At 41.1% G+C, this 24,960-nt stretch overlaps 1 protein-coding gene across 3 annotated transcripts in view; it reads right to left on the bottom strand.

Moving 5' to 3' along the window:
* Positions 1-14,991: 14,991 nt before the first annotated feature.
* The window catches only part of ark2n (arkadia (rnf111) N-terminal like PKA signaling regulator 2n), a 108,748-nt gene continuing 98,779 nt past the window's right edge, over positions 14,992-24,960 (bottom strand). For 2 of the 3 annotated variants that reach the window (XM_080203644.1, XM_080203730.1), the window contains exon 5: positions 14,992-21,427. In XM_080203644.1, the coding sequence (XP_080059770.1) occupies positions 21,229-21,427 (199 nt within the window). In that variant the 3' untranslated portion in view covers positions 14,992-21,228. Of the gene's footprint in view, positions 21,428-23,504; positions 23,530-24,960 lie in introns of those variants that run through there. The other variant, XM_080203905.1, reaches the window with a different exon arrangement.

Here is a 24,960-nt window from a genome sequence, read left to right as displayed (position 1 = left end):
TTGGAAAGTGTGGAAATGAAATCAAGTTCAGCTATGATCCCCTCCAATTAAATAGTCTGTGTTCCTCGGTTGGCTATTGTGGCAGAGGGAGCAAGACATAGGACTTGCTCTAAGGATTCCTCTTGCTCTCATTACCAGGCCTGTGTACTCAGTTGGGGGAGAGGAGAGGAGTGGAGTGGGTGGAGAGACTATAGCAAAGAAGTTTGTACAATTTCCAATGTTTGCTTTTGTCTTCATGGGTTTGCACAAGCCCCCCTTTTGGTGAAATAAGAAGGTTGGAATTAATAACTGGCGGGATAGTGACATATACCGGTAACCCTAATAGGTTAGTAAGATTTTTAAACCATTAGACATTAAGGCACTGATAGAACTACCAGCATTGAGTTAAATGACTTTTAAAACAAGCTTCTGAGATGCAGTACGAGATTTAAGCAAGTGATTATGATTTTATACACATGCTGATATTTTGAATGTATTAGTATTTATTTTAGATATATTCATTTTAGCCAACAGTGATTTGCACAAGGTATCATGGTAAAAAGACATTAGGATGAAATCACATTCTAAGAGAATGTTTAGACCTTGGGGACATGCAAGATTTATCAATAAAGTTTTGATGGAAAGAACATCTAGGACTCTTAATCACATTTCATGAATAGGATTTATTCACTGTCCAGACAAGAAGGATGTATGCCCAGATGTGTAGTCATATATTAATCTAGTTTAAGGGAACCCATGGAAATGTTGAACTTTGTGATGGCATCTGAGGTTACGAGGCAGAATGGGAAGTCGAGTCAGCCAAGACAGGAGTTAGCTTCCGGATTCTAAGGACTAATAAAATGCTATTATGCCAGAGGGCAAGATGCAGTTGGTTAATGTAAATGACATGTATTATTGTTGATTTGTGTATATTGAAGATGATTGATTTATGGCCTTCATAGCGAGGGGGATTGAATATAAAAGTAGGGAGGTCTTGCTGCAGCTGTATAGGGCATTGGTGAGGCCGCAGCTGGAGTACTGTGTGCAGTTTTGGGCGCCGCACCTGCGCAAAGATATTTTGGCCTTGGAGGGAGTGCAGAGGAGGTTTACTAGGCTGATACCAGAGTTGAGGGGGTTGAGCTATGAGGAGAGGCTGAATAAACTAGGCTTGTACTCGTTAGAGTTTAGAAGAATGAGGGGAGGTCTCATTGAGACATATAAGATGATGAATGGGATGGATAGGATAGAGGTGGAGAGACTCTTCCCGCTCAAAAAAGACAGTAGGACTAGGGGGCACAGCCTCAAGATAAAAGGGGGGCGGTTTAGAACGGAGTTGAGGAGGAACTTCTTCACTCAAAGGGTGGTGAATCTCTGGAATTCTCTGCCCGTTGAAGTGGTGAAGGCTGCCTCGCTAAATATTTTTAAGACGCGGGTTGATGGGTTTTTGATAAGCGAGGGGATTAAGGGTTATGGGGAGAGGGCGGGAAAGTGGAACTGAGCCACGACAGATCAGCCATGATCTTATTGAATGGCGGGGCAGGCTCGAAGGGCTAGGTGGCCTACTCCTGCTCCTATTTCTTATGTTCTTATAAGCTAATGAAAGACAGGAATAATTGATAAAAAAAACTATAATTAGTCTGTTTTGAACTGTATACACAGTAAAAGTCTGACAACACCAGGTTTCAGTCCAACCAATTTATTTGATAGTAAACTCACTAGCTTTCGGGTTAGCCCCTTCGTCAGGTGAATGGAGAGTTCTGGCCTCAGACAGAGCATATAAAGCACAGACAGTTTACAGATTACTGATTAGAATGTGAATCTTTACAGCTAATCCGCTGTTCAAGTCCTAAAGTGGCTAACAATGTGAGTGGAAGGAGCACTGATCACAGGTTAAAGAGATGTGTATTGTCTCCAGACAGTACAGTGAGTGAGGTTTTGCAAACCCAGGCAAGTCACGGGGGTTACAGATAGTGCGACATGAACCCAGGATCCCTGTTGAGACCGTCCTCATGTGTGCAGAACTTGGCTATCAGTCTCCGCTCAGCGACTCTGCGCTGTCGTGTGTCGTGAAGGCCATGCAGACACTACAACAACGGATAACATAACATAACATAATATAACATAAGAAATAGGAGCAGGAGTAGGCCATCCAGCCCTTTGAGCCTGCCCCGCCATTCAATAAGATCATGGCTGATCTGTCGTGTCTCAGTTTCAGATTCCCACCCTCTCCCCATAACCCTTAATCCCCTCTCTTATCAAAAACCCATCAACCCGCGTCTTAAAAATATTTAGCGAGGTAGCCTCCACCACCTCAACGGGCAGAGAATTCCAGAGATTCATCACCCTTTGAGTGAAGAAGTTCCTCCTCAACTCCATTCTAAACTGCCCCCCCTTTATCTTGAGGCTGTGCCCCCTAGTCCTACTGTCCTTTCTGAGCGGGAAGAGCCTCTCCATCTCTATCCTATCCATCCCATTCATCATCTTATACGTCTCAATGAGATCTCCCCTCATTCTTCTAAACTCTAACAAGTACAAGCCTAGTTTATTCAGCCTCTCCTCATAGCTCAACCCCCTCAACTCCGGTATCAGCCTAGTAAACCTCCTCTGCACTCCCTCGAAAGCCAAAATATCCTTGCGTAAGTACGGCGACCAAAACTGCACACAGTACTCCAGCTGCGGCCTCACCAATGCCCTACACAGCCGCAGCAAGACCTCCCTACTTTTATATTCAATCCCCCTCGCTATGAAGGCCAGCATCCCATTAGCCTTCCTGAGCACCTGCTACACCTGCAGGCTGGGTTTTTGCGGTAGGAAGAATGGTAGGAAGGACTATTACTTACGTGGCGAAAAACTGCAGCAGGCGACGGTGCAGAGGGACCTCGGGGTCCTTGTGCATGAGTCGCAAAAACCCAGCTTGCAGGTGCAGCAGGTGGTCAGGAAGGCGAATGGGATGCTGGCCTTCATAGCGAGGGGGATTGAATATAAAAGTAGGGAGGTCTTGCTGCAGCTGTATAGGGCATTGGTGAGGCCGCAGCTGGAGTACTGTGTGCAGTTTTGGGCGCCGCACCTGCGCAAGGATATTTTGGCCCTGGAGGGAGTGCAGAGGAGGTTTACTAGGCTGATACCGGAGTTGAGGGGATTGAGCTATGAGGAGAGGCTGAATAAACTAGGCTTGTACTCGTTAGAGTTTAGAAGAATGAGGGGAGATCTCATTGAGACGTATAAGATGATGAATGGGATGGATAGGATAGAGGTGGAGAGACTTTTCCCGCTCAAAAAAGACAGTAGGACTAGGGGGCACAGCCTCAAGATAAAGGGGAGGCGGTTTAGAACGGAGTTGAGGAGGAACTTCTTCACTCAAAGGGTGGTGAATCTCTGGAATTCTCTGCCCGTTGAAGTGGTGGAGGCTGCCTCGCTAAATATTTTTAAGACGCGGGTTGATGGGTTTTTGATAGGAGAGGGGATTAAGGGTTATGGGGAGAGGGCGGGAAAGTGGAACTGAGCCACAACAGATCAGCCATGATCTTATTGAATGGCGGGGCAAGCTCGAAGGGCTAGATGGCCTACTCCTGCTCCTATTTCTTATGTTCTTATGTTCTTATGCACAAGGACCCCGAGATCCCTCTGCACCGTCGCCTGCTGCAGTTTTTCGCCACGTAAGTAATAGTCCTTCCTACCATTATTCCTACCAAAGTGGACCACCTCGCACTTGCCAACATTAAATTCCATTTGCCAGTTCCTGACCCATTCGCCCAGCCTATCTAGATCCTTCTGCAGACTCTCCACACCCTCCGCACAATTTGCCGTTCGACCAACCTTGGTATCATCAGCAAATTTCAACACCATACACTCGGTTCCCTCCTCCAGATCATCTATATAAATGGTAAATAGCTGAGGCCCCAACACCGACCCCTGGGGCACTCCACTAGTCACCAACCGCCAATCCGAATAGCACCCATTAACCCCCACTCTCTGTCTCCTATTTGACAACCAATCCTCTATCCACGCTAACACCCTACCCCCAACTCCATGCCCCCTTATCTTCTGCAATAACCTCTTGTGAGGTACCTTGTCAAACGCCTTCTGAAAATCAAGGAAGACCACATCCACTGGCTCTCCTCTATCCACCACCCTAGACACATCCTCATAGAACTCCAATAAATTTGTCAGACACGACTTCCCCTTAACGAAACCGTGCTGCGTCTGCTCTATCAAGCAATTCCCCTCAAGATGCCTCGCTATTTCCTCCTTGATGACGGATTCTAGCATTTTACCTACAACAGACGTTAAACTAACCGGCCTATAATTCCCTGCCTTTTGCCTGCCACCCTTCTTAAACAACGGCGTAACATTAGCCGTTTTCCAATCTTCCGGCACTTTCCCGGAATCCAGCGACGTCTGAAAAATAACCACCAAGACATCCACTATCACCTCCGCCATTTCTTTCAGAACCCTCGGATGCATTCCATCCGGTCCTGGGGACTTGTCCACAATCAGTCCCTCCAGTCTGTCGAGCACCACCTCTCTAGTAACAATAATGTCATTGAGACCCTCCAGTCCAACCACCTTTCCATCGCTAACACCCGGCAAATTAATCACGTCCTCCTCCGTGAAGACAGAAACAAAAAAGTTATTCAGGGCCTCAGCCATTTCCCCATCCCCTACCACTAAGTCCCCCCTCTCATCCTCTAAGGGTCCAACGTTCACCCTAGCCAGCCTCTTCCTTTTTATATATTTATAAAAACTTTTGCTATCCTTTTTTATATTAAGCGCTAGTCCAGCTTCATAGTTTATCCTACCCTTCTTTATCAACTTCTTTGTCAATCTTTGTTGACATTTAAACCTCTCCCAATCCTCCTCACCCACTACTCTTAGCTACTCTAAACGCCTCCGCTTTTAATTTAACACTTTCCTTCACCTCCTTCGTTATCCACGGCTTATTACCTCTCCTCCTACGGTCCTTTTTAACCATCGGAATAAATTTCTGCTGAGCACCAAGAAAGATCTCCTTAAAGATCCTCCACTGCTCCTCAGCAGACCTACCTTCCAACGCGCTCCCCCAGTCCACATTCGCCAATTCTTCTCTCATCCTACCGTACTCCCCTCTGTAAAGGACACATGTCCGGGAACCCACTTTCTCCTCCTCCATCTGCACCAGAAACTCCACCATACAATGATCACTCTCCCCAAGAGGATCCTTCACCGCAAGGTCCCTAATTCTACCCGCCTCATTACATAGCACCAGATCCAAGATAGCTCGCTCCCTCGTCGGCTCCAACACACACTGTTCGAGGAAACTATCCCGGCAGCATTCCAAGAACTCCTCCTCGAGCCCCCTGCGTCCAACATGGGTCGACCAATCAATATGCAGATTGAAATCTCCCATAATTACGGCCATTCCATTCCTGCACGCCGCACTTATTTGCACATTAACAGCCCGCCCCACCTCCAGATCATTATTCGGGGGCCTATAGACGACACCCACCAGCGTCTTCCTCCCTTTCCTGTTCCTAATCTTCACCCACAACGATTCCATGTTCTGCTCTTTGGTTCCTATATCATCCCTTGCTACCACCCTGATAATGAATATCGCTCGACAATCACCAGGCAAGACTGTTCCCTTCCTGTTGGCGAACACTTCAGTGGTCACGGGCTTTCGGCCTCTGATCTTCGGGTAAGCGTTCTCCAAGGCGGCCTTCACGACACACAACAGCGCAGAGTCGCTGAGCAGAGACTGATAGCCAAGTTCCGCACACATGAGGACGGTCTCAACAGGGATCTTGGGTTCATGTCACACTATCTGTAACCCCTATGACTTGCCTGGGTTTGCAAAACCTCACTCACTGTACTGTCTGGAGACAATACACATCTCTTTAACCTGTGATCAGTGCTCCTTCCACTCACATTGTTAGCCACTTTAAGACTTGAACAGCAGTTTAGGTGTAAAGATTCGCATTCTAATCAGTAATCTGTAAACTGTCTGTGCTTTATATGCTCTGTCTGAGGCCAGAACTCTCCATTCACCTGACGAAGGGGCTAACCCGAAAGCTAGTGAGTTTATTATCAAATAAATTGGTTGGACTGAAACCTGGTGTTGTCAGACTTTTACTGTGTTTACCCCAGTCTAACGCTGGCATATCCACATCTTGAACTGTATATGTCAGCTTTCATTGGAAAAGTCTGGCTGCTCTATCTCAGACCTGTCCTGACCCTTTGATAGTCTACTAGCAGCTGCTGGTTAAATTAAGTTATGTCTTTAATACAGAGACATTGGCTTCATGAATCTTGTACTGTCTGAAGTTTAGGCAGTGCTGGTCACCTCGGGAACCCCACCAACATACCTGATGGACCGAGTGGCCTCCTGCGGTGCTATATTGATGCTATCGCAATATTGCAAATGAGATCTGCCGATGCCTGTACATATGTGAGCAGTCATTGTCATCTTCCCCATCCCCTCCTGAAAATCGAGAGCAGGGAATACAGATGAGTTTTCCCAAATACATTTCCTACATTATACTAAATCCACCGGGATACCGGTGGGGGCCGGCCTCACTGACCAGGCCTACATCCATCCAAAGAATACACACTTTGGTGAGGCAATAAAGGACTGTCAGACACTTGAAACCATTCTTCGATTTAATAAATACTAACCTGTAAAGCATGAATTGCTGATGACATCCTCACAGTAAACGAGTCACAGCCATTACTGAGGCTGACATAGATTCTAGATCATCTTACCTGGCTTAAATTACAGGATCACTAAGGTATGCTGACCTTCTCAGCACTGAAGCATAATATTTCCCCTTGTCAGTCTGTTGTATTTATATTACATGCTCAAAACAAATGAATGATCCACCAGTGCATCTTTGACCATCCTTACATTAAGGTCAGGTTTGAGAGAGCAGTAGCAGCACAGCCATGAATTTTGGCTTTAGACTGACATTAGATTAAAAGAATATATACTTTCCCCACATTGCTCAGTGATGAATAACTGCACTGGGGTTATGATGGATGACATCTGAACTCTGGTCCAAGCTGACTTGATTGATCTCAAACAGGATGGCATTGCTGTTCATCAGCAAGAGAGGAAAATGCTCCTCACAATCACTGCCCAGTAATTCCTGCTGAAAATTCATATGTCTCTGCCTATTAGTGGGAATAGACTCTCACAGTTGAATAATCATTGCTCAGATCCACATTCAGAATATTCAACCACATGACATACTGGAACACCACCAGCACCTAAAGAACAAAGAAAATTACAGCACAGGAACAGGCTCTTCAACCCTTCAAGCCTTATCAACCATGTTGCCTGACTGAACGAAAAGACCCCTACCTTTCTACGGATCATATCCCTCTATTCCCATCCTATTCATGTATTTGTCAACAGCCCCTTAAAAGTCACTATCGTATCTACTTCCACTACCTCCCCCAGGCACCCACTACCCTCCGTGTAAAAAAACTTGCCTTGTACATCTCCTTTGAACCTTGCCCCTCATATCTTAAACCTATGCCCCCAAGTAATCGACTCTTCCCCCCTCGGAAAAAGCTTCTGACTATCCACCTGTGGAACAATGCATCGGCACAGATCTACAGTGGGCAGCACATTGGCACAGTGGTTAGCACTGCTGCCTCACATCACCAGGGGCCTGGTTCAATTCCCAACTTGGGTCACTGTCTGTATGGAGTCTACTCGTTCTCCGTGTCTGCATAGGTCTCCTCTGGGTGGTCCAGTTTCCTCCCACAGTCCGAAAGAAGTGCTGGTTAGGTGCAATGCTATGCTAAATTCTCCCTCAGTGTACCCGAACAAGCGCTGCAGAGTTTTGATGCACAATTTACGCTATACAAATTTCCGCGACTAGGGGATTGTCACAGTAACTTCGTTGCAGTGTTAATATAAGCCTACTTGTGACACTAATAAATAAACTTAAAAAATCCTTCAAGAGAGCAAGGGCATAAGAAAAAACAATTATGAATAAACCACAGATGCAAACAGTGGTGAATTAATAGTGCATCATATGCCAGTTTATTCTCCTTCCAATAACATTCCATTTTGTTGGGATTTGATGAGGACAAAAAGATTCTATTTCTGCCTTGGCACAAACACCACTGAAATCCTTACCATGCTGTGGAAACAGTGAAACAGTATAGGTAGAGCTAATGAACTACAAGGCAAACAAGACTCTGGTAGGAGTTGTAGTGATGTAATAAAACAATTAAATTTATAGTCTCTTTTAAAGAGAAGCCAGGAAAGTGTGGCAAAATCATGTTTTTATATTGGGATAAATTATTTTCACAGACTGGAAGAAGCAGAACAGCTTGAGTACTAAATGCAATAAAGTTCCAGAATGTATTCAGGACAGTTTTCTGGAACACTGTTTTAGAACCTTAACTTGTTGGATTTAGTCATGAGGAACAAACCAGAATTCAGTAACAATGTGATGTGAACATTATGATTGAGAGGGAGAGTCTAATCTCAAGGCTGTAAATTTAAACAAGGCAAGCCAACTGTGTAAGAAGTTAGTTTACAATAGTCAACAAGGCTGAACTGTTAATGTGCAAACTTATAGACAAACACTGGAAAGTATTTGGCGAATTTAGTATTAATTTTTCTCCTGAAAAACATATGAACATAAAAATTAGGACAAATGAGCAGCACAGTGGCACTGCGCCAGGGACACGGGTTCAATTCCTGGCTTGGCTCTCCGTCTGTGTGGAGTTTGCACATTCTCCCTGTATCTATGTGGGTTTCCTCTGGGTGCTCCAGTTTCCTCCCATAGTCCAATAACGTGCAGGTTAGCTGGATCGGCCATGCTAAATTGCCCCTTAGTGTCAGGGGCGGGCTAGCCAGGGTAAATGTATGGGATTATGGGTATAGGGCCTAAGCGGGATTGTAGTCAGTGCAAATTCGATGGGCCAAATGGCCTTCTTCCGTGCTGTAGAATTGTATGATTCTATAGGAATAGGTCATTTGGCCCCTCAAACCTGCTTTGCCATTCAATAAGATCACAGCTGATCTGACTGTGGCCTCAACTTCAGATTCCCACCTACCCCGAATACCCTTTGACTCCCTTAATCATGAAGCTATCAACCTCTGCCTTAAAAATATTCAATGACCCTGCCTCCATTGCTCTCCAGGGAAGTGTTCCAGAGATTCATGACCGTGAGAGAAAAGAATCTTCTCATTCTGAGAAGGAATTTTTTAATATATATATTTTCAGGGAATATTGGGTTATTCTGTAAAGGCGGCTTTTGGTTCCACCAAGCCCAAGAGCAGAAATTCCCACCTGAGGTCAACTGACCTTCCAATGGTCCATCAAATTCTCCATCCTGCCTGTGACGATTTCCACAGCATGTGGAACTAGAAAATTTACCCCGATATATCTGTAAATGATTTAATTAGGCTGAGAAACATTAACAGAGACCATTTGTCTGGAAGAGTTGAAGAAAAAGGACCAAAGGTGTTAGATGCATGAATTTGTAATTAAACTTTCCTGGTCAAGTGGTTATAATAGGTTAGGTTGAATATCAAAGTGAAGTAGAGGTGACAAGAAACATTTTGCATCTCACATGAGTTCTGCATGTCAACAGAAGAAAGGATATTTTATTTTATTGACCTGAAAGCACAGAGAGGAGAAACATGAAAGGTTTTTATATTTTGGAAAAGTTGAGTTCAAAGAACTGTTGAAGACAATGGAATCATCAATGAGATGGAAAAAGGATATTTAAAAAGAGAAGATTTCTGTGTGGGGAAGGCCTCTTGCAAAAAGCTCTGGGCTGAGAGAAGGTGCAGTTTGAATCAGCCATCCATTCAAGCCGGAAAAGTCTTTTATTGCAAAAAAGTAGTCTTTTATCTGCAGATTTCTTGGATCGTTACAGCAGAGGGGAGTTGAGAGGTCATGTGGTATACCTTTATTAAAGCGACAGCAGCTCTGCCTTAGGTTTATTGTCACTATACATCTATACCAGTGTTTGGCCCTAAGTGTCTTCGGGGGGAGTATTTTGTACGACTAATTTTAACTGTATAGCTGTAATTTTGTGTACTTAAGATTTCTTCTCGCTAAACCTTTCAATTTTAATTTTAAAATCCTGCTGAGATCAGTACTTTTCTTTCTAATTTTCAGAATACAAAAGAATGCAGAGAATCAGCTCTCCAGTGAAATGAATTCTGGGGCTTGGGTCTGCCCCTTTCTTCTGACTGGTGGTCACCAATGCTCTTTCTCTGACTGCACTTCCTAATGGAATTTGAAAGCATATTGCAAGCAATATGAAAGGTAACATCAAAAGTAAACATGTATCCTCCTTGCTGTAGCTTGCCCTTTGTAATGTAGCGGCAAACTGTACCAGGGATGACAAATGGTTTGAGGCCTGATGTTTCCTTCACAGTTACCTCTACCTCAGAAGACAACTGTAGTGGAAAGACTGGCATTGAGTTTACCATAGAATCTACAGTGCAGGAGATGGCCTTTTGGCCCATCGAGTTTGCACCAACAACAATCCCAACCAGGACCCATCCCTGTAACCCCACATATTTACCCTCCTAATCTCCCCAACACTAAGGGGCAATTTAGCATGGCCAATCAACCTAACGTGCCTATCTTCGGATTGTAGGAGGAAACCAGAGCACCTAGAGACACACAGACATGGGGAGAATGTGCAAACTCCACACAGACAGTGACCCGAGGACGGAATGGAACCCAGGTCACTTGTGCTGTGAGGCAGCAATGAAACCACTGTGCCGCAGGGTTTTGATGTGCATTTTACGCTATACAAATTTCCGACTGGCCCAGCAGAAAATGTGATCACGAACCAGCTGCATGGCATCCGAAATAACAGAATAATTCAGCACAGAAGGATGCCATTTGGTCCAATGTGTCCACATCAGCTTTCCAATTCATCACATTCACCTGCTCTTTCCCTCCAGCCACCACGTACAATAAAAAATACACTAGAAACTGTTATTCTTTCTAAAATATATTTATTTCCTCAGGTCCACATTCAAGGAACACATTTAAATTGTTTTTGCAAGTTCATTTTCCAAAATAAACAAAATTCTTAAAACATCAGCCCTGGTTCTCACCTACAAGCCTTAAGAATGCGCCTGTGTAGCAAAAGACAACCTACTTAAGGAAACAGAGATGTGTCAACGTTTCAGACAATGAGAAACAAGAGCTTGTTCAGCAGCTCATGAATCTTGAGGAGCTGTGTGTGTGTGTGTGTGTGTGTGTGTGTGTGTGTAGTCATGCAGTAAATGTTATGCTTTTTCTGACATTATGCAATTACACACTCTATGACCTTGTCTGGCTCTCGTCTGCATGTGATGCTGTGGCCTGATTTAGTTCACAGCTGGAAGTAGTGCATTGATCGAGTGATCCACATGCTGATGTTAAAGAGTGCACATGTACTTATTAAAATATCCATACACAGTGACAAAAGAAAGATCATTAACCTAATCCACTCTTTCTGGTGTATGTATAGTCTTGCTGAAGGTTCAAAGGCAATTAGTAAACCAAAAGACTTGGTTTTGCAATTTACAGCCAATTTTCTCCACTCCAACAATCAAAGTCATTATTCATGTGTGACCTTTTATAAGGAGTACCAGCTAGCTATTTGACCCTGGAGGGCATCACAGCTGTGTCTGACTCTGTCCTTACTTTAGGCATTTATACAGTGCAGAGATTATTGGATAGCCTTGTGGAGCAGAAGCCCTGGCTGATTCTTCTTTCTGTGATCTCGGGGCAATAAGGCCCAGTGCAACAATCCACCCCACTGGAGATCAAGCTAATTTGGGCCTCTTGTATCTGCATGCATCGATCTAACTACTGTATCATATATATACCATATATGTATACATATATATCACATATCATATATGTACCAGGTATGAAACAGATCATTGTAAAATTGATGAACCTTGATTAAGCTGTAATGTGGGTGGCACAGTGATTACCACTGCTATCTCACGGTGCTAGAGACCAAGTTCGATTCCCAGCTTGAGTCACTATCGATGTGGAGCCTGCACATTCTGCCCGTGTCTGTGTGGGTTTCATCCAGGTGCTCCGGTTTCCTCCCAGTCTGAAAGATGTGCTGGTTAGATGTATTGGCCATGCTAAATTCTCCCTCAGTGTACCCGAACAGGTGCTGGAGTGTGGTGGCTAGGGGATTTTCGCAGTAACTTCATTGCAGTGTTAATGTAAATTGACTTGTGACTAATAAATAAAACTTTACTTTCTTGAATTAATGCAATTTACTAAGTAAATCAGAAAGACGGGATTTTAATTTTAACCATTAATGTATAATAACTACGTAATTATCTCTTGGAAGAGGTGACAAAGGTAATTAATGAGGGAAGGGTTGTGGATGTAGTTTATATGGACTTTAGTAAGGTGTTTGACAGGGTCCCACATGGCAAACTGGTACAAAAACTAAAATCACATGGGATTCGGAGTGGGCTGGCTAGAACACAGAACATTACAGTGCAGTACAGGACCTTCGGTCATTGATGTTGCGCCGATCTGTGAAACCAATCTAAAGCCCATCTAACCTACACTATTTCAATATCATCCATATGTTTATCCAGTGAACATTTAAATACCCTTAATGTTGGCAAATCCACTACTGTTGCAGGCAAGGCATTCCACGCTCTTACTACTCTCTGATTAAAGAACCTACCTCTGACATTTGTCCTACATCTATCACCCCTCAATTTAAAGCTATGTCCCCTCGTGCTAGCCATCTCCATCCGAGGAAAAAGGCTCTCACTGTCCACCCTATCTAATCCTCTGATCATCTTATATGCCTCAATTAAGTCACCTCTTAACCTTCTCTCTAACGAAAACAGCCTCAAATCCCTCAGCCTTTCCTCATAAGACCTTCCCACCATACCAGGCAACATCCTGGTAAATCTCCTTTACACCCTTTCCAATGCTTCCACATCCTTCCTATAATGCGGCGACCAGAACTGTATGTAACACTCCAAGGGCGGCTGCATCAGAATTTTGTACAGCTGAAACATGACCTCATGGCTCCTAAACTCAATTCCTCTACCAATAAAAGCTAACACACTGTATGCCTTCTTAACAACTCTATCAACCTGGGTGCCAACTTTTGGGCATCTATGCACATGGATACCAAGGTCTCTGCTCAACCACACTACCAAGTAACTTACCATTAGCCCAGTACTCTGTATTCCTGTTACTCCCTCCAAAGTGAATCACTTCACACTTTTCCACATTAAACTCCATTTGCTGCACCTCAGCCCAGCTCTGCAATTTATCTATATCCCTCTGTAACCTGCAACATTCTTCCACACTGTCCACAACTCCACCGTCTTTAGTGTCATCTGCAAATTTACTAACCCATCCTTCTACACCCTCATCCAGGTCATTTATAAAAATGACAAACAGCAGTGGCCCCAAAACAGATCCTGCGGTACACCACTAGTAACTGAACTCCAGGATGAACATTTCCCATCAACCACCACCCTCCGTTGCCACCTGATGAAGGGACAGGCTGTCCTGAAAGCTTGCGGCTTTTGCTACAAATAAACCTGTTTGGACTTTAAACTGGTGTTGTGGGATTTCTTTCTGTTTTACCCCAGTCCAACGCCGGCATCTCCACATCATTCTTGCAGCTAGCCAATTTCTGATCCAAACCGCTAAATCACCCTCAATCCCATGCCTCCGTATCTTCTACCATGGAGGAACCTTATCAAACACTTTACTGAAATCCACGTAAACCACATCAACTGCTTTACCCTCATCCACCCCTTTGATCACCTTCCACGTGTTAATCTTCAAGTGAGTTTGAGAACATGATGAGACCCGAGAGGGTAAATGTGACCTATGCTACAATGGGCAGTGCAACCAACCGGAACTATGAAAGTCACTCTCCTAAGTATATCTTTCATTTTAGAAGCTTTCTAAATTTGCTGTGCAAACAGTCCTGTTTTGCCTTAATTGATGAAGTTCTGTCCAAGCAAAAATTGACTTATTGAGTAACTTATAATTACTGGTAACTGGAACACTTGAAATTAAATTAAATCAAGTTACCGTTCCCAGTGATGGAGAGATAATGCCAAATTCACTGGAGTTCTTTGTCATCTGTCGTCCAACTGTTCATTGGAATGCTGGATTGATGAGGTGCATTCGCATTTATTTGTAAATCATTTTCATCTCAAGTCTAATTTCCCCACACTTACATCTCAGCTTAGCCTTTCTTCCTTGAATTACTATGAGTGGTATCAATAGGATGTGTCCTCCCAGTGGAGATGTGCACAACATTAAAGTACATTAAGGATTAAAATCTTCCTTCAATGATAATCACTGGCCAAAACCTTTCTTGCAAATAGGTCTTCCACAGTTCTGCAGAGATACAGTCTTAATGTCAGCATTGAAAAGTGGGGCCTTGACACAGCCACTCACCCAGACATGGCATCTAAACCTTAACTGTTCACAGCTCCCTTTGTGTAACAGGATCTTTTTTAGATGCGTTGATTCTGCAACAGGAACCACATCAAAAATATTGCAGGGCTCTTTGGGGCGTTTCATACTATCATAGAAACCCTACAGTGCAGAAAGTGGTGATTTGTTTCATTGAACCTGGACCGACAACAATCCCACCCAGACCCTATCCCCACAACCCCACACATTTAACCTACTAATGCCCCAAACACTAAGGGGCAATTTAGCATGGCCAATCCACCTAACCTGCACATTTTTGGTGTGTGAAAGGAAACCGGAGCACCTGGAAGAAATTCACACAGACACGGGGAGAACGTGCAAACTCCACACAGTTGCCCGAGGCCAAAATTGAACCTGGGTCTCTGGCATTGTGAGGCACAGTGTTAACTACTGTGCCACCATACTGCGCACAATTGTGGTGAATTTGAGAGTCAAATCATGAACAGCACAAAATGCAAAAGAATTTGGGTTATGAACATATTTGTTAATTACCCAGAAAAACTAAGAGAGAATAATCAGTTCTTCACAAAAAAAAATCAACCTTCCATAATGATGTTTAAAAGTTAAATTTTTATTCTCCTGTCTCGATTTTTCTATTTCATATAATCACTGCATAACAGTTAAAAATCTATACACTGCCACCACAGCTCCATACAAGGCAGCACAAACAGTATTTACATTTTTTCCAAAAAAACAATCAATACTGAGAGGGGCAAAAAAGTCCATAATTAGTGCAATTTCACCAGATCTTAAATTTACATGCTGAGGATTATTTAGAATTGCTCCCTTATACTGCGCATAAAATTCTTATAATTCTGTACAATTTTTATGCTTTAATGAAACTTACAAGCAATATAATACCTAAATTATTTTGTTCTTGGCTATCACCATTGTGGGCGCCTGTTTTCAGTAGAAAATAACAAACTTTATTCCTTTCCCATGCAAAAGAATTTAACAAAAAATTAAATAAAATGTCAAACAGAAGGTGGTTCTGAAAACACAAAGTAACCCTCACCCTGCCTGGTTTTCCAGATTTAAATTTAAGCAGTACTGGCTGTGGCAGTAAATGTGTGTGGTTAAGCTTGTTACACATTAGGCCCCGTTTTGCTACAAGATGAAATTCTGCACTATTAACTTCTATTTAGCTGATAAGTAAACACCCTCTTTATTTGTTACTTTTGATGTTATGAGATTGTACTCACACTTCATTCAAACCCCACCTTGTCTTTTATGGCTCTTTATGATTTCCCCAGCAATCAAAGCAGGAATTTCAGCCCAAACAATGTTACTCTTCATGAACTGTGGAAGGCTGCCTGCCATCTGGAATTTATGCAATTGTTATCATTTCAAGATTATCCTTTTTCAGGTGCAATGGTAATCAACAGCTTCTTGCGCCACCTTCCCAATTCCCCTCCTCCAGAATCCTAATTCATGCTGGGGCATTGTCTCATGGACACCAGTGAGCCATCCAATCCACCATATAACTGGATATTGTTCAAGTGCAAGCTTAGATGGTGATTGTAGTCAGTGTTTTACTATGTGGGGCATCACAACCAAGCCTAATTCTGTTTACACCTGGCATCTACACACATGCACTTCTCCACAAAAACTGTTTGATAATAATTCAGAGATGATAATACTAGCTCCATTTCCCTCCCTAGTTCTGGCACAATAAGATTAATTAAAGTGCTCCAAGTTCCAAACAGGCTCAAGTCAGTTTACTCAGGAAAGACTAGGATCAAACCTGGACAATGTCAGATGTGTATGGTTCAGTATCACACTCCATGGCGCACTTGCCTTTGTAGCTAAATGGGAAAGATGTAGGCAAGGAATTTACCAACCCTAAAACTGTATGGGCAAAGGCCACTGTAATTGTTCCATCAGACCTTACCTGGTAAATCTACCTCCTAGTTTTTATTTTTCCCATGGTTTCTCAGATCAGTCAAGAACTCTCTGCTGTTGGCAACACATTGAAATGAGGCAAGTGATTTATACTGCATCACATGTCCAGTGAAGGATGCCCTCAGCTGACCTACCTTAATGCTGCTGAAGTTACTGCTCAGAATTGATTTAGAAGGATTGAGAAGCACAATAACTAGCGAGGAATATCAGATACATTAATCACTACCCCTTTTTTAAAAAATCAAAAGCTTTGCAATGGGACACTAGATATTTTAACAGTCCCATGGAATTGGATAGCAGCAATGTGCTGCAGTTTCCTCACAGGCTTCGCTAATGAGGAAAAAGTCATACATCACACAATGCTCAGCACTATTTTTTAGGTTTCTGCTACAAAACAATAAGTGCTATAACACTAAAATAAATGGTCTTTGAAAATCTTCACCTGTTAGATGCTGATTCTGAGAGCTTGTTACTAATATCAGGTATTCACTAAACAAAATGACTACTCTCAAATGCTGATGCACATACCACAGCAATGGAGATCAACAGATGGGAATTTCCAATAATTGTGCTAATTTTTGCACAGGAATCTGTACTGAGAACTACAAAAATGTTAGCAATATTGGTTTATGTTTCGTTTAAAAAAATACTTTGCAAGAACAAGGTTTCCTTTTAAAGAAGACAAACTATTTGGATATAGATCTTTAGCTTTAGGTAGAGACAGGTCTGTTATGCACTAAAGTAAAAAATGCAACACGATGAGTGGAGGCACTGTAGGGAAAGATAATGTAGGGATGCACAAATTATTAAAGTTTATTCTGTGAAATTCAGAGATGCTCCAGATGTAATGTGTGTCTGAATAATAATTCATTCAGCTCAGTAACTTCAGTTCAATTTCAACCAGGTAGAATTGCATTTCGCCACTGCAGCCAAGCCAGAAGAATGTAAACCGTTGTAACATGGAAGGATCTGTGGCTATTCACTGCCAATCTGAGAAGAACTGGTCTACAAATGTGAGATTCCAAGAGCCAAACAAATCTTAATTTAACAATTTATTTTAACCACTTCTGCACCACCAGCATGTTCTTCACTCCATTTTCCTCATATAAATAGAGGCACTTTCTCTTCAACAAATGAATTGAAAATTACTTGCCAGTGGGCAAGCAAACTTTCAAAACTTAACCAAAACTTTCTGAAATTGGAAAAGACTAGGCTGAGTTATGAATAATTCCTTCACTCCATATCTTAGTTTTATTTACCCCTTCCAAATGATGGCTATTTCTCTTCACTGAGGTGGAACACATTTTCTGCAATATACAAAAGTTGAAAAGCTGCTGAAATCCATTGGAAATTAAACCTGCCTGCTTAAGTGATGACCTCTACAACTGGAAGCAACTGTATTCAAAGTTCGGTGCTGATTAAGGACAGCGAGCCCCTATGGATCATGAACATTTTGTTTTGTGGACCAAAAACCTATGAAAATTGATATAACCATGATCACAATACATGGTGTCACTAGTGTCTCTGCAAATACATCATGCAAGGAAGGTCACTGCCAAAACTCACAAATCTGTCTGAAAGCAATTTTAAAAATCGAAGTGGCAGCCTGTCTCTGTAGAAAAAGCAACATTGGATGCTAGTAACAATAGGCTTCTAATCTTTTTCAGGTGGAGGAGTCTATTACTGCTTAGTGACATGCAGTAGGTTTATAACAAGCCAGGCTAACATTGTAGTTCAAAAGAAGGTGGCATAGTACAAGCTCAGTTCAAATTACAAGCTGCAGTAGGATTTTGGTTTAACTTAGACAGAATGATATTTCAGTTCTGGTCATATGATATCCATGTAAACCTACCTGCCAAAGTAAAACTTACCAAAGAGCAAAACTATCTTCACAAACACTAGCTAAACTGTTAAAAAAAAAAATGGATTGTGGTGTGCTTTCAGCTTGTTGGGTATCTTGAGGTTATGATACCTTGTATATATGATGCATTATTTTATCCTTAATAAGTAGACCTTTTTTAAGTAATTAGATGCACAACCAAAAAATTACATTTATGAAATGACAGCTGGAATCTTTGCCTTTAGTTTAAGAGGGGAGGATTGTTTGCTTTTCTTGGCCACATGCATCATAGGAAGTTGACTAATATGGTCTGGGAATCTATTGACAAGAATCTATTATAGCCTCCCAAAAGCTCAGAAGTAACTTCTAGAAATAGAAATCACCTGTGGAATAGTCAAGAGCAGAGCATCAGATAGTATCTAATCACATCCATACCAATGAAGATCCTGCACTGAAATTTGAACACTTCTTCAGTCACCCTGAATAAAACAATCTACTGTAGTTAACATTAGATGTCAGCTGAAGGATAGTGGAACTCAGAAAAAATATCTTTCGTTGCTCAGACTCCTCTCTATACATAAGTGCACAAAATTTTAATTATTTAAAAAAAACATAAAAGACCTTTACTAACACAAATTAAACAAAAATTCAGACACCATTACTACACAAACTTGGTTTTAGTGACTTTTAAGGATGATCATTTACAGTTTAACCAAAAAGGTACGTTTCAACGTAAAGGCTCCAGTAGTTCAGTTTGAGAACTCATTCAGTACTCCTCAAGATGGAATGTGAGTTCAGCTGTCAACTTCGTTGGTGAGTTGAGAGGGTGTCTCAGGTCAGCAATTGGAAGGCTGCTAAAACAGTTAGTGCTGTTTTTAATCAACAGAGCCCATTTTCAGCAAGTTTAAATAAATTTACCAAACACATCAGGATAATCTCGTTTCCCTTGGAGTCCTGAATCTATTAAATATTAGGAATTGACTTAAAAAATATCAAGTTTTAAAAAAATCAAACTTTCTTCCCATTTTTTGCATGTGATTGGGTCGGGTTCCAGGGCGGGTAAATAGTATGGTTCCTAGGTACTGCCTTCCTTCCAATACGTTCCTCCATGGGCCATTCTTTATACACAAGCAATTTGCAGGGATACGTGAAAGAGCAGGTTGTAGACCCAATTAGATGGGTCAGGCACATGCACAGTGCACTAAATGGCTTCCTCCTTGCTGCAGGATCCTATGACTCAAAGTCTGCACCTATTTAACCATATGGAAGCATCACATATAATCACAACTCTGTCTTCACCTGAAGTACACATGGGTAGCTTCTGAGCCACAGTTCAGGAGTTCTGGCAAAATTGGAGCATTATATTATCCAAGTTGAGATCAGCCAACACCTTAAACTTGAGAATCGCCTCTTCTACTTTAAATCAGTACATTTGATGCAATTACCCCATGAGCTCCCCTTTCATTTTTGGTGCCCATCACCAAATAAAACAGAGTACAAAAGGTAGAGCAAGTGCTCAGTAAAACATACTTTGTCGCACAATTATTATAGTGTCATACACTGAGTTTCCTGCAAGATTGAACGCATTTCATTTTAAGTCACCACATCATGAATGACAACAGATGACAATCTTGAAACAATTCTCAAAGATTCCTGGGAGATCAAATAAACTGCAGAGTTTATGCAGCATTCACGTAGTAGTGCTGAGTTTAAAATGCAATTGAGTGGCAATCATGGTGCGAACAGATTTTAGAACAATACTTTCCTGACTGTTCCACGACCTATCCTTAAAAAATGGAGTGGGGTTAAGTAATATACAAATTATTATTAGTTCTAGTCATCATGGGTGTAGTTGCTAGAATAAATCATCAACAGCAGCTTTGGAAACAAGTCTTTCCTTTTGGTTCTATCTGCAACTAGCTAACCAAAATGCATTATTAACATATCCATGTTCAGCTGGAGATTTGCATAAGAACCTTATTCTTCTAACCTTATCAGTTGGAACTTTATCTTTTAACTCCACTATTTAGATGGGGAAATGATTTATTGTAAGCATGCTTATTTGGCTAGATTTTAGCCATTTATCAAACCGAGATAATAACTAACATCAATGTTATTGGAGTAAGAATGGAAATCATTCTTTTACTTATAACCTCTTTACAATTCATTTTGATTTGTTGCAATTTTAATTGCAGGATTTCCAAACAGCAGTGGAAAAACACACTGAAATCATTAAGATTAATAAGTGTGATTGAAAGGAGCAACCATCAAATTGACAGACACAATTACTTAACTCAGCAACTGGTCCATCTCCATTGCTGAACCATCAGATCATGTTTAGCACAATGGGAGTGTGGGATTAAGCCACTAATAAACCTGGATTCACTGCAGTTTATGCTGATGAATGACTTTAAATTTCCCCTCGTGTCTGAGCATTACTTAGGCCAATGGATCTTCTTCAATTGAAATGATGACCCACACTGTAATTGAAGTAAACCAGCACTATATACTCAAGCTCAGGAGCAAGCCCTGTCACAAGGGCTCGAACAAATAAGTTCAGCTTCTACAGAACCAGTTCTCAAATTGAAGTTAAAACAGGAGAAGGCTGTAATTAACTACTTAATTGCAGTTATAATTCAGAGTGTACCCAAATCCAATATGGCGAAAGCATTTAAGTGTCAAGTTTAGCTCTGGTCAAAAAAATGTCCAACTCCAATTCCGATATGTGTAATGTGAATTCTTTGTTATTAAATAACCTGGCACAATGTAAAATACAAATTATATTAAAAATAGAGCCATTTATAAATACCATCTCCCAATATGGATCCCATAATGTTGATGTATTGATATTTTAGGAAAAATGTGAAACATACCTTTTTGGATAGTTCTAAATGGTGGAAACTACAATAACTCAATCAATGAAAAAAGCAAAATAACAACTTTTAAAATCTTTGTGAACAACAGAAAGGAGATACCAAGCAAGTTTTTTTTTCTCTCTTCCTCCTCTTCCTGCATCACAGAACAAAGGTAGCACATCTTGATTGCTCACAGCAAGTATCTGCGTCTAGCATCTTCATCAAGCGTAAGGTCAACAACCTCAGGCGCCCCACTCCAGGTTGGCTGAGAAACTGCAGCCCACGAGTTCATTTGCTGCTGCTGGGCCCTGCTGCTGAGGGAGTATGAATGAGAACTCTGCTTCCATGCTGAGCAGCTCTGAATGACACCAGGTCTAGTCTGTGTGGATCTGTTTGCAAGCAATTAATAAAAATGACATCATCTCATTTTTGAAGTCCCTTTAGCTGTCTAAATTCACTTTTAATAAAGTAAAGATCAAACTTTCTTTTAATTATCTGCCTCATCATCAGTCAACTGCCCATCAATATTTTCTGACAAAATAGGAGGTACTTGAGATTATGACAACTCTCCCTATAACAAAACATTTTACTTTCAATTTTCAGGTTATGGCTAAACTATGGTGGAGTCAATTTCCTTCCTCTTCTAAGGCAGTACCTCATAGAAGGGTAATCATTCAATAAATACGTTCTAGTTTCTCTTCCACATGGTTAATTCTTTGTATGCAAATCTATACAGTGCACTGTCACCAACCACTGGTGCAGGCAAGTTAGCGTATATTGGTGTCGGTCCCTAGCCTGGACAAATGGGGAGAGTTAGTTAGCAGCAGGAAGGGCATCCAGCCAGAATAACACCTGCCAAATCCGAAACTTTATGGCTGACATAAACATGATCAACCAGCACGGTGGTGACCCCATGCAGCATGGGAAAAGCTGAAACAGGAAGGAAGGAAAAAAAGGAAGGAAAGGAAAGCATCACAGTAGAGTCCAATCTTATCCAATGTATTTCCCATTAACATGCAATTTCCAGCAGGCATTCAGACAGTGATTCAATGAAATCTGAACACTTTTTTTCTCTCACTAAACAAGAGGTGTTGAAATCAATTGTAAAGTCCCCATCATATGGCTCAAAGAAAATAACTCAGCAAGAGCCAAGGAAAGTGAATGTAGGTATTGTTAGCCTGTCAGATTTCCCTACTGGATACACCTGGATGCAGAAGACAACAAATAAATTAATGGGAATGATGGGCATAAAAGTAAATGCACTGCATCCATTGATGAGAAACAGGGCAACGCTATGAATAGCCAGGAACAGGCTTACTTGCTTAGAAATGATTCTGCAGTTGAAACTAATATTTAAAAATCCCTTTACCTAAATTTTGTGATGAGCAGTTTGTTGGTAGAATTTGTGTCGGTAATGCTTAACTGTCACTATTATAAATTCTACCAACATAAGAGTTTAAGATAATGGTTGAGAATAACATAAGTAAACTAAAGACCAGAGTAAATGAATTGGGAGAAAGTTGATTTTTAAGAGATGAAAATGAAACTACGGAAAATAAACTGGAGAATAATTATTACATTGGAAATGAAGCAGTGGTGGAAAACATTTGAAAAGGTGATCAGAGTCCAGGAGAATTACATCCCACAGCAAACAAGAAAAAACTAACCACTAATGACACACCATGAGTGAAGAAAGAAATTTGGTCAGAATGGTATTAAAGAAAAGAGGACACATGCACTAAGTACATAGAAAACAAAGGAGAGGATGACAAAGGGAATATGCAAAGGTTATGAAAAAGTCAAAAAACAATCAAGGCAAAGCAAAACTACAAAATTATATCAAGAAATATAAAAATAAATATTCAAGTATTCTACAGTCACAAACAAACGCAGAAAGGGCCACTTGGGGAAACACATGATGGATTAATAGGAAGTCATGATGTGGATATGCCGGCGTTGGACTGGGGTAAACACAGTAAAAAGTCTGACAACACCAGGTTTAAGTCCAACTGATTTACTTGAAAGTAAACTCATCAAATAAATCAGTTGGACTTAAACCTGGTGCTGTCAGACTTTTTACTGTTAATAGGAAGTAGCAGCAAAATAGCTGAAAAGTTAAATAATTATTTTCTCTCTGTACTTATTATTAGGCTGCCATGGTGGACATGACATTATATATACAAGATTTTTTCCACAGATATTTAAGAAAGGTTGGAAATAATTGACAAACAAATTAAACTTGAGGATAAAACCTCTGTTCCAGATCAATTGTATTTGTGCATATTAAAAGAAGCTAGGAATGATATGGAAGAGGCTCTATTATGTAAATATGGAAAAGGGAATAGTGCCAATGAACTAATCAGCTAATGTGATTCCTAGATACAAAAAGATAGACAAAGTCCAGGGAATTATACACCAATTCATTTAGCTTCATTAGTAAGAAAGATAATGAAATCTTTTACTCACCTATGTATTAGAAAACATCTAGGAACTGAACATATAATAAAGATAATTCAACACAATTTCAGAAAAAAGGTCAAGTTTGACTAACCTTATTAAACGATTTGGGGAAGTAACAAAAAGGGTAGACAGAAGTAATGCAGAAGTAAGAGATCTGAATTTTTGAAAGATCTTGAATAAGGTACTGCACAGTGGACTACTGACTAAAGGTCAGGACAAATGGAGTGAGGAGAGGCAAATGGTAGAATGGATGGTATGCAAAAGAAAACAGTAGGGGTTAAAGGTACCTACTAAGACTGACAAAAAGTAGGAGGTGGTGTTCCACAAGGATCAGTGTTGGGACCACGGTTGTTATATAATTGACTTGGATTGGGAAATTGGAAATTTCAAAATTGGGACACCACCATATTGGGGATGTAATCAATACAGAGGGCAATTGTGACAAAATATAGAAAAACATCGATAAATTTGAAGAATAGGTGTGTAATTGGAAATGAACTGTATTATCATTAAGTACGGGAAGTTGTATGTTGTTAGATAGAGCATAGAAGCTACATACTCCTTGGAAACTAAGAATCTAAATAGAATGCAGGGGCAGAGAGATTTGGGGATACAGATGCACAAGTCAAAACGTGGCCTTGTAAATTAGTAAAGCCATTTGAAAAAGCAAACTTTGCATTAGGGTTCACTTCCAGAGTGACAGAATTGTAAAGCACGACGGAAGTTATGTTTAATCTGTACGGAATGCTAGTTGGACCACAGCTGGAGTACTGTGCATTATAAAAAGGATATAGAGACACTAGAAAAGGAAAAAATTTACTAAGATAATACTAGAATTGAGAGTTCACAGCTATAAGATTGCACAGGCTGGGTCTCTTTTCTCCAGAAAAGAGAAGGCCGAGGGTGACCTCAAACAGATCTCGAAAATCTGAAAGGATTTGATAGGGTAGGATGATGCTTCCACTCGCTGGGGAAATCAGAATTAAGGGCCATAGATGCAAGATAGTCATTAAAAATCCAACAGGAAATTCAGGACAAACTTCTTTGCCAAAGAATATGGAATTCACTACCACAGGCAGTAGCTCAGGCAACTAGCACATATGCATTTAAGGAGAAGCTAGATAAACACTTGGGAGAAAGGATTAGAAGGGTATGTTAGTGGGGTTAGGCAAAGAAAGGCAGGCTTGGGTTGGAGAGCATTAATTCTGGCATAGATGTATCGGGCCAAATGGCCTTTTTTTTCACACTGTAAATGGTATGTATTACTACATAATGAGAGCTCAGATCTGGATGCAAGTCTACCATTTTTGCACATCAGCCTTAGCTCCTTCTGCATTACTCTTCTTCAATGAATTATGATGCTATCAATATTAATTTCAATATTCTAGTTATTTGATGGGCAATTACTATTTCTACACCTTGACTGCACGGCATTAGGAGCCAAAGATTTTCCCATAAGTGA

Source organism: Carcharhinus amblyrhynchos, chromosome 1, assembly GCF_965287045.1.
Source record: "Carcharhinus amblyrhynchos chromosome 1, sCarAmb.v2.hapA, whole genome shotgun sequence".
Lineage (NCBI taxonomy): Eukaryota > Metazoa > Chordata > Chondrichthyes > Carcharhiniformes > Carcharhinidae > Carcharhinus > Carcharhinus amblyrhynchos.
The sequence above is the reverse complement of the archived record's forward strand: the minus strand, read 5'-3'. Positions and strand labels throughout refer to the sequence as shown.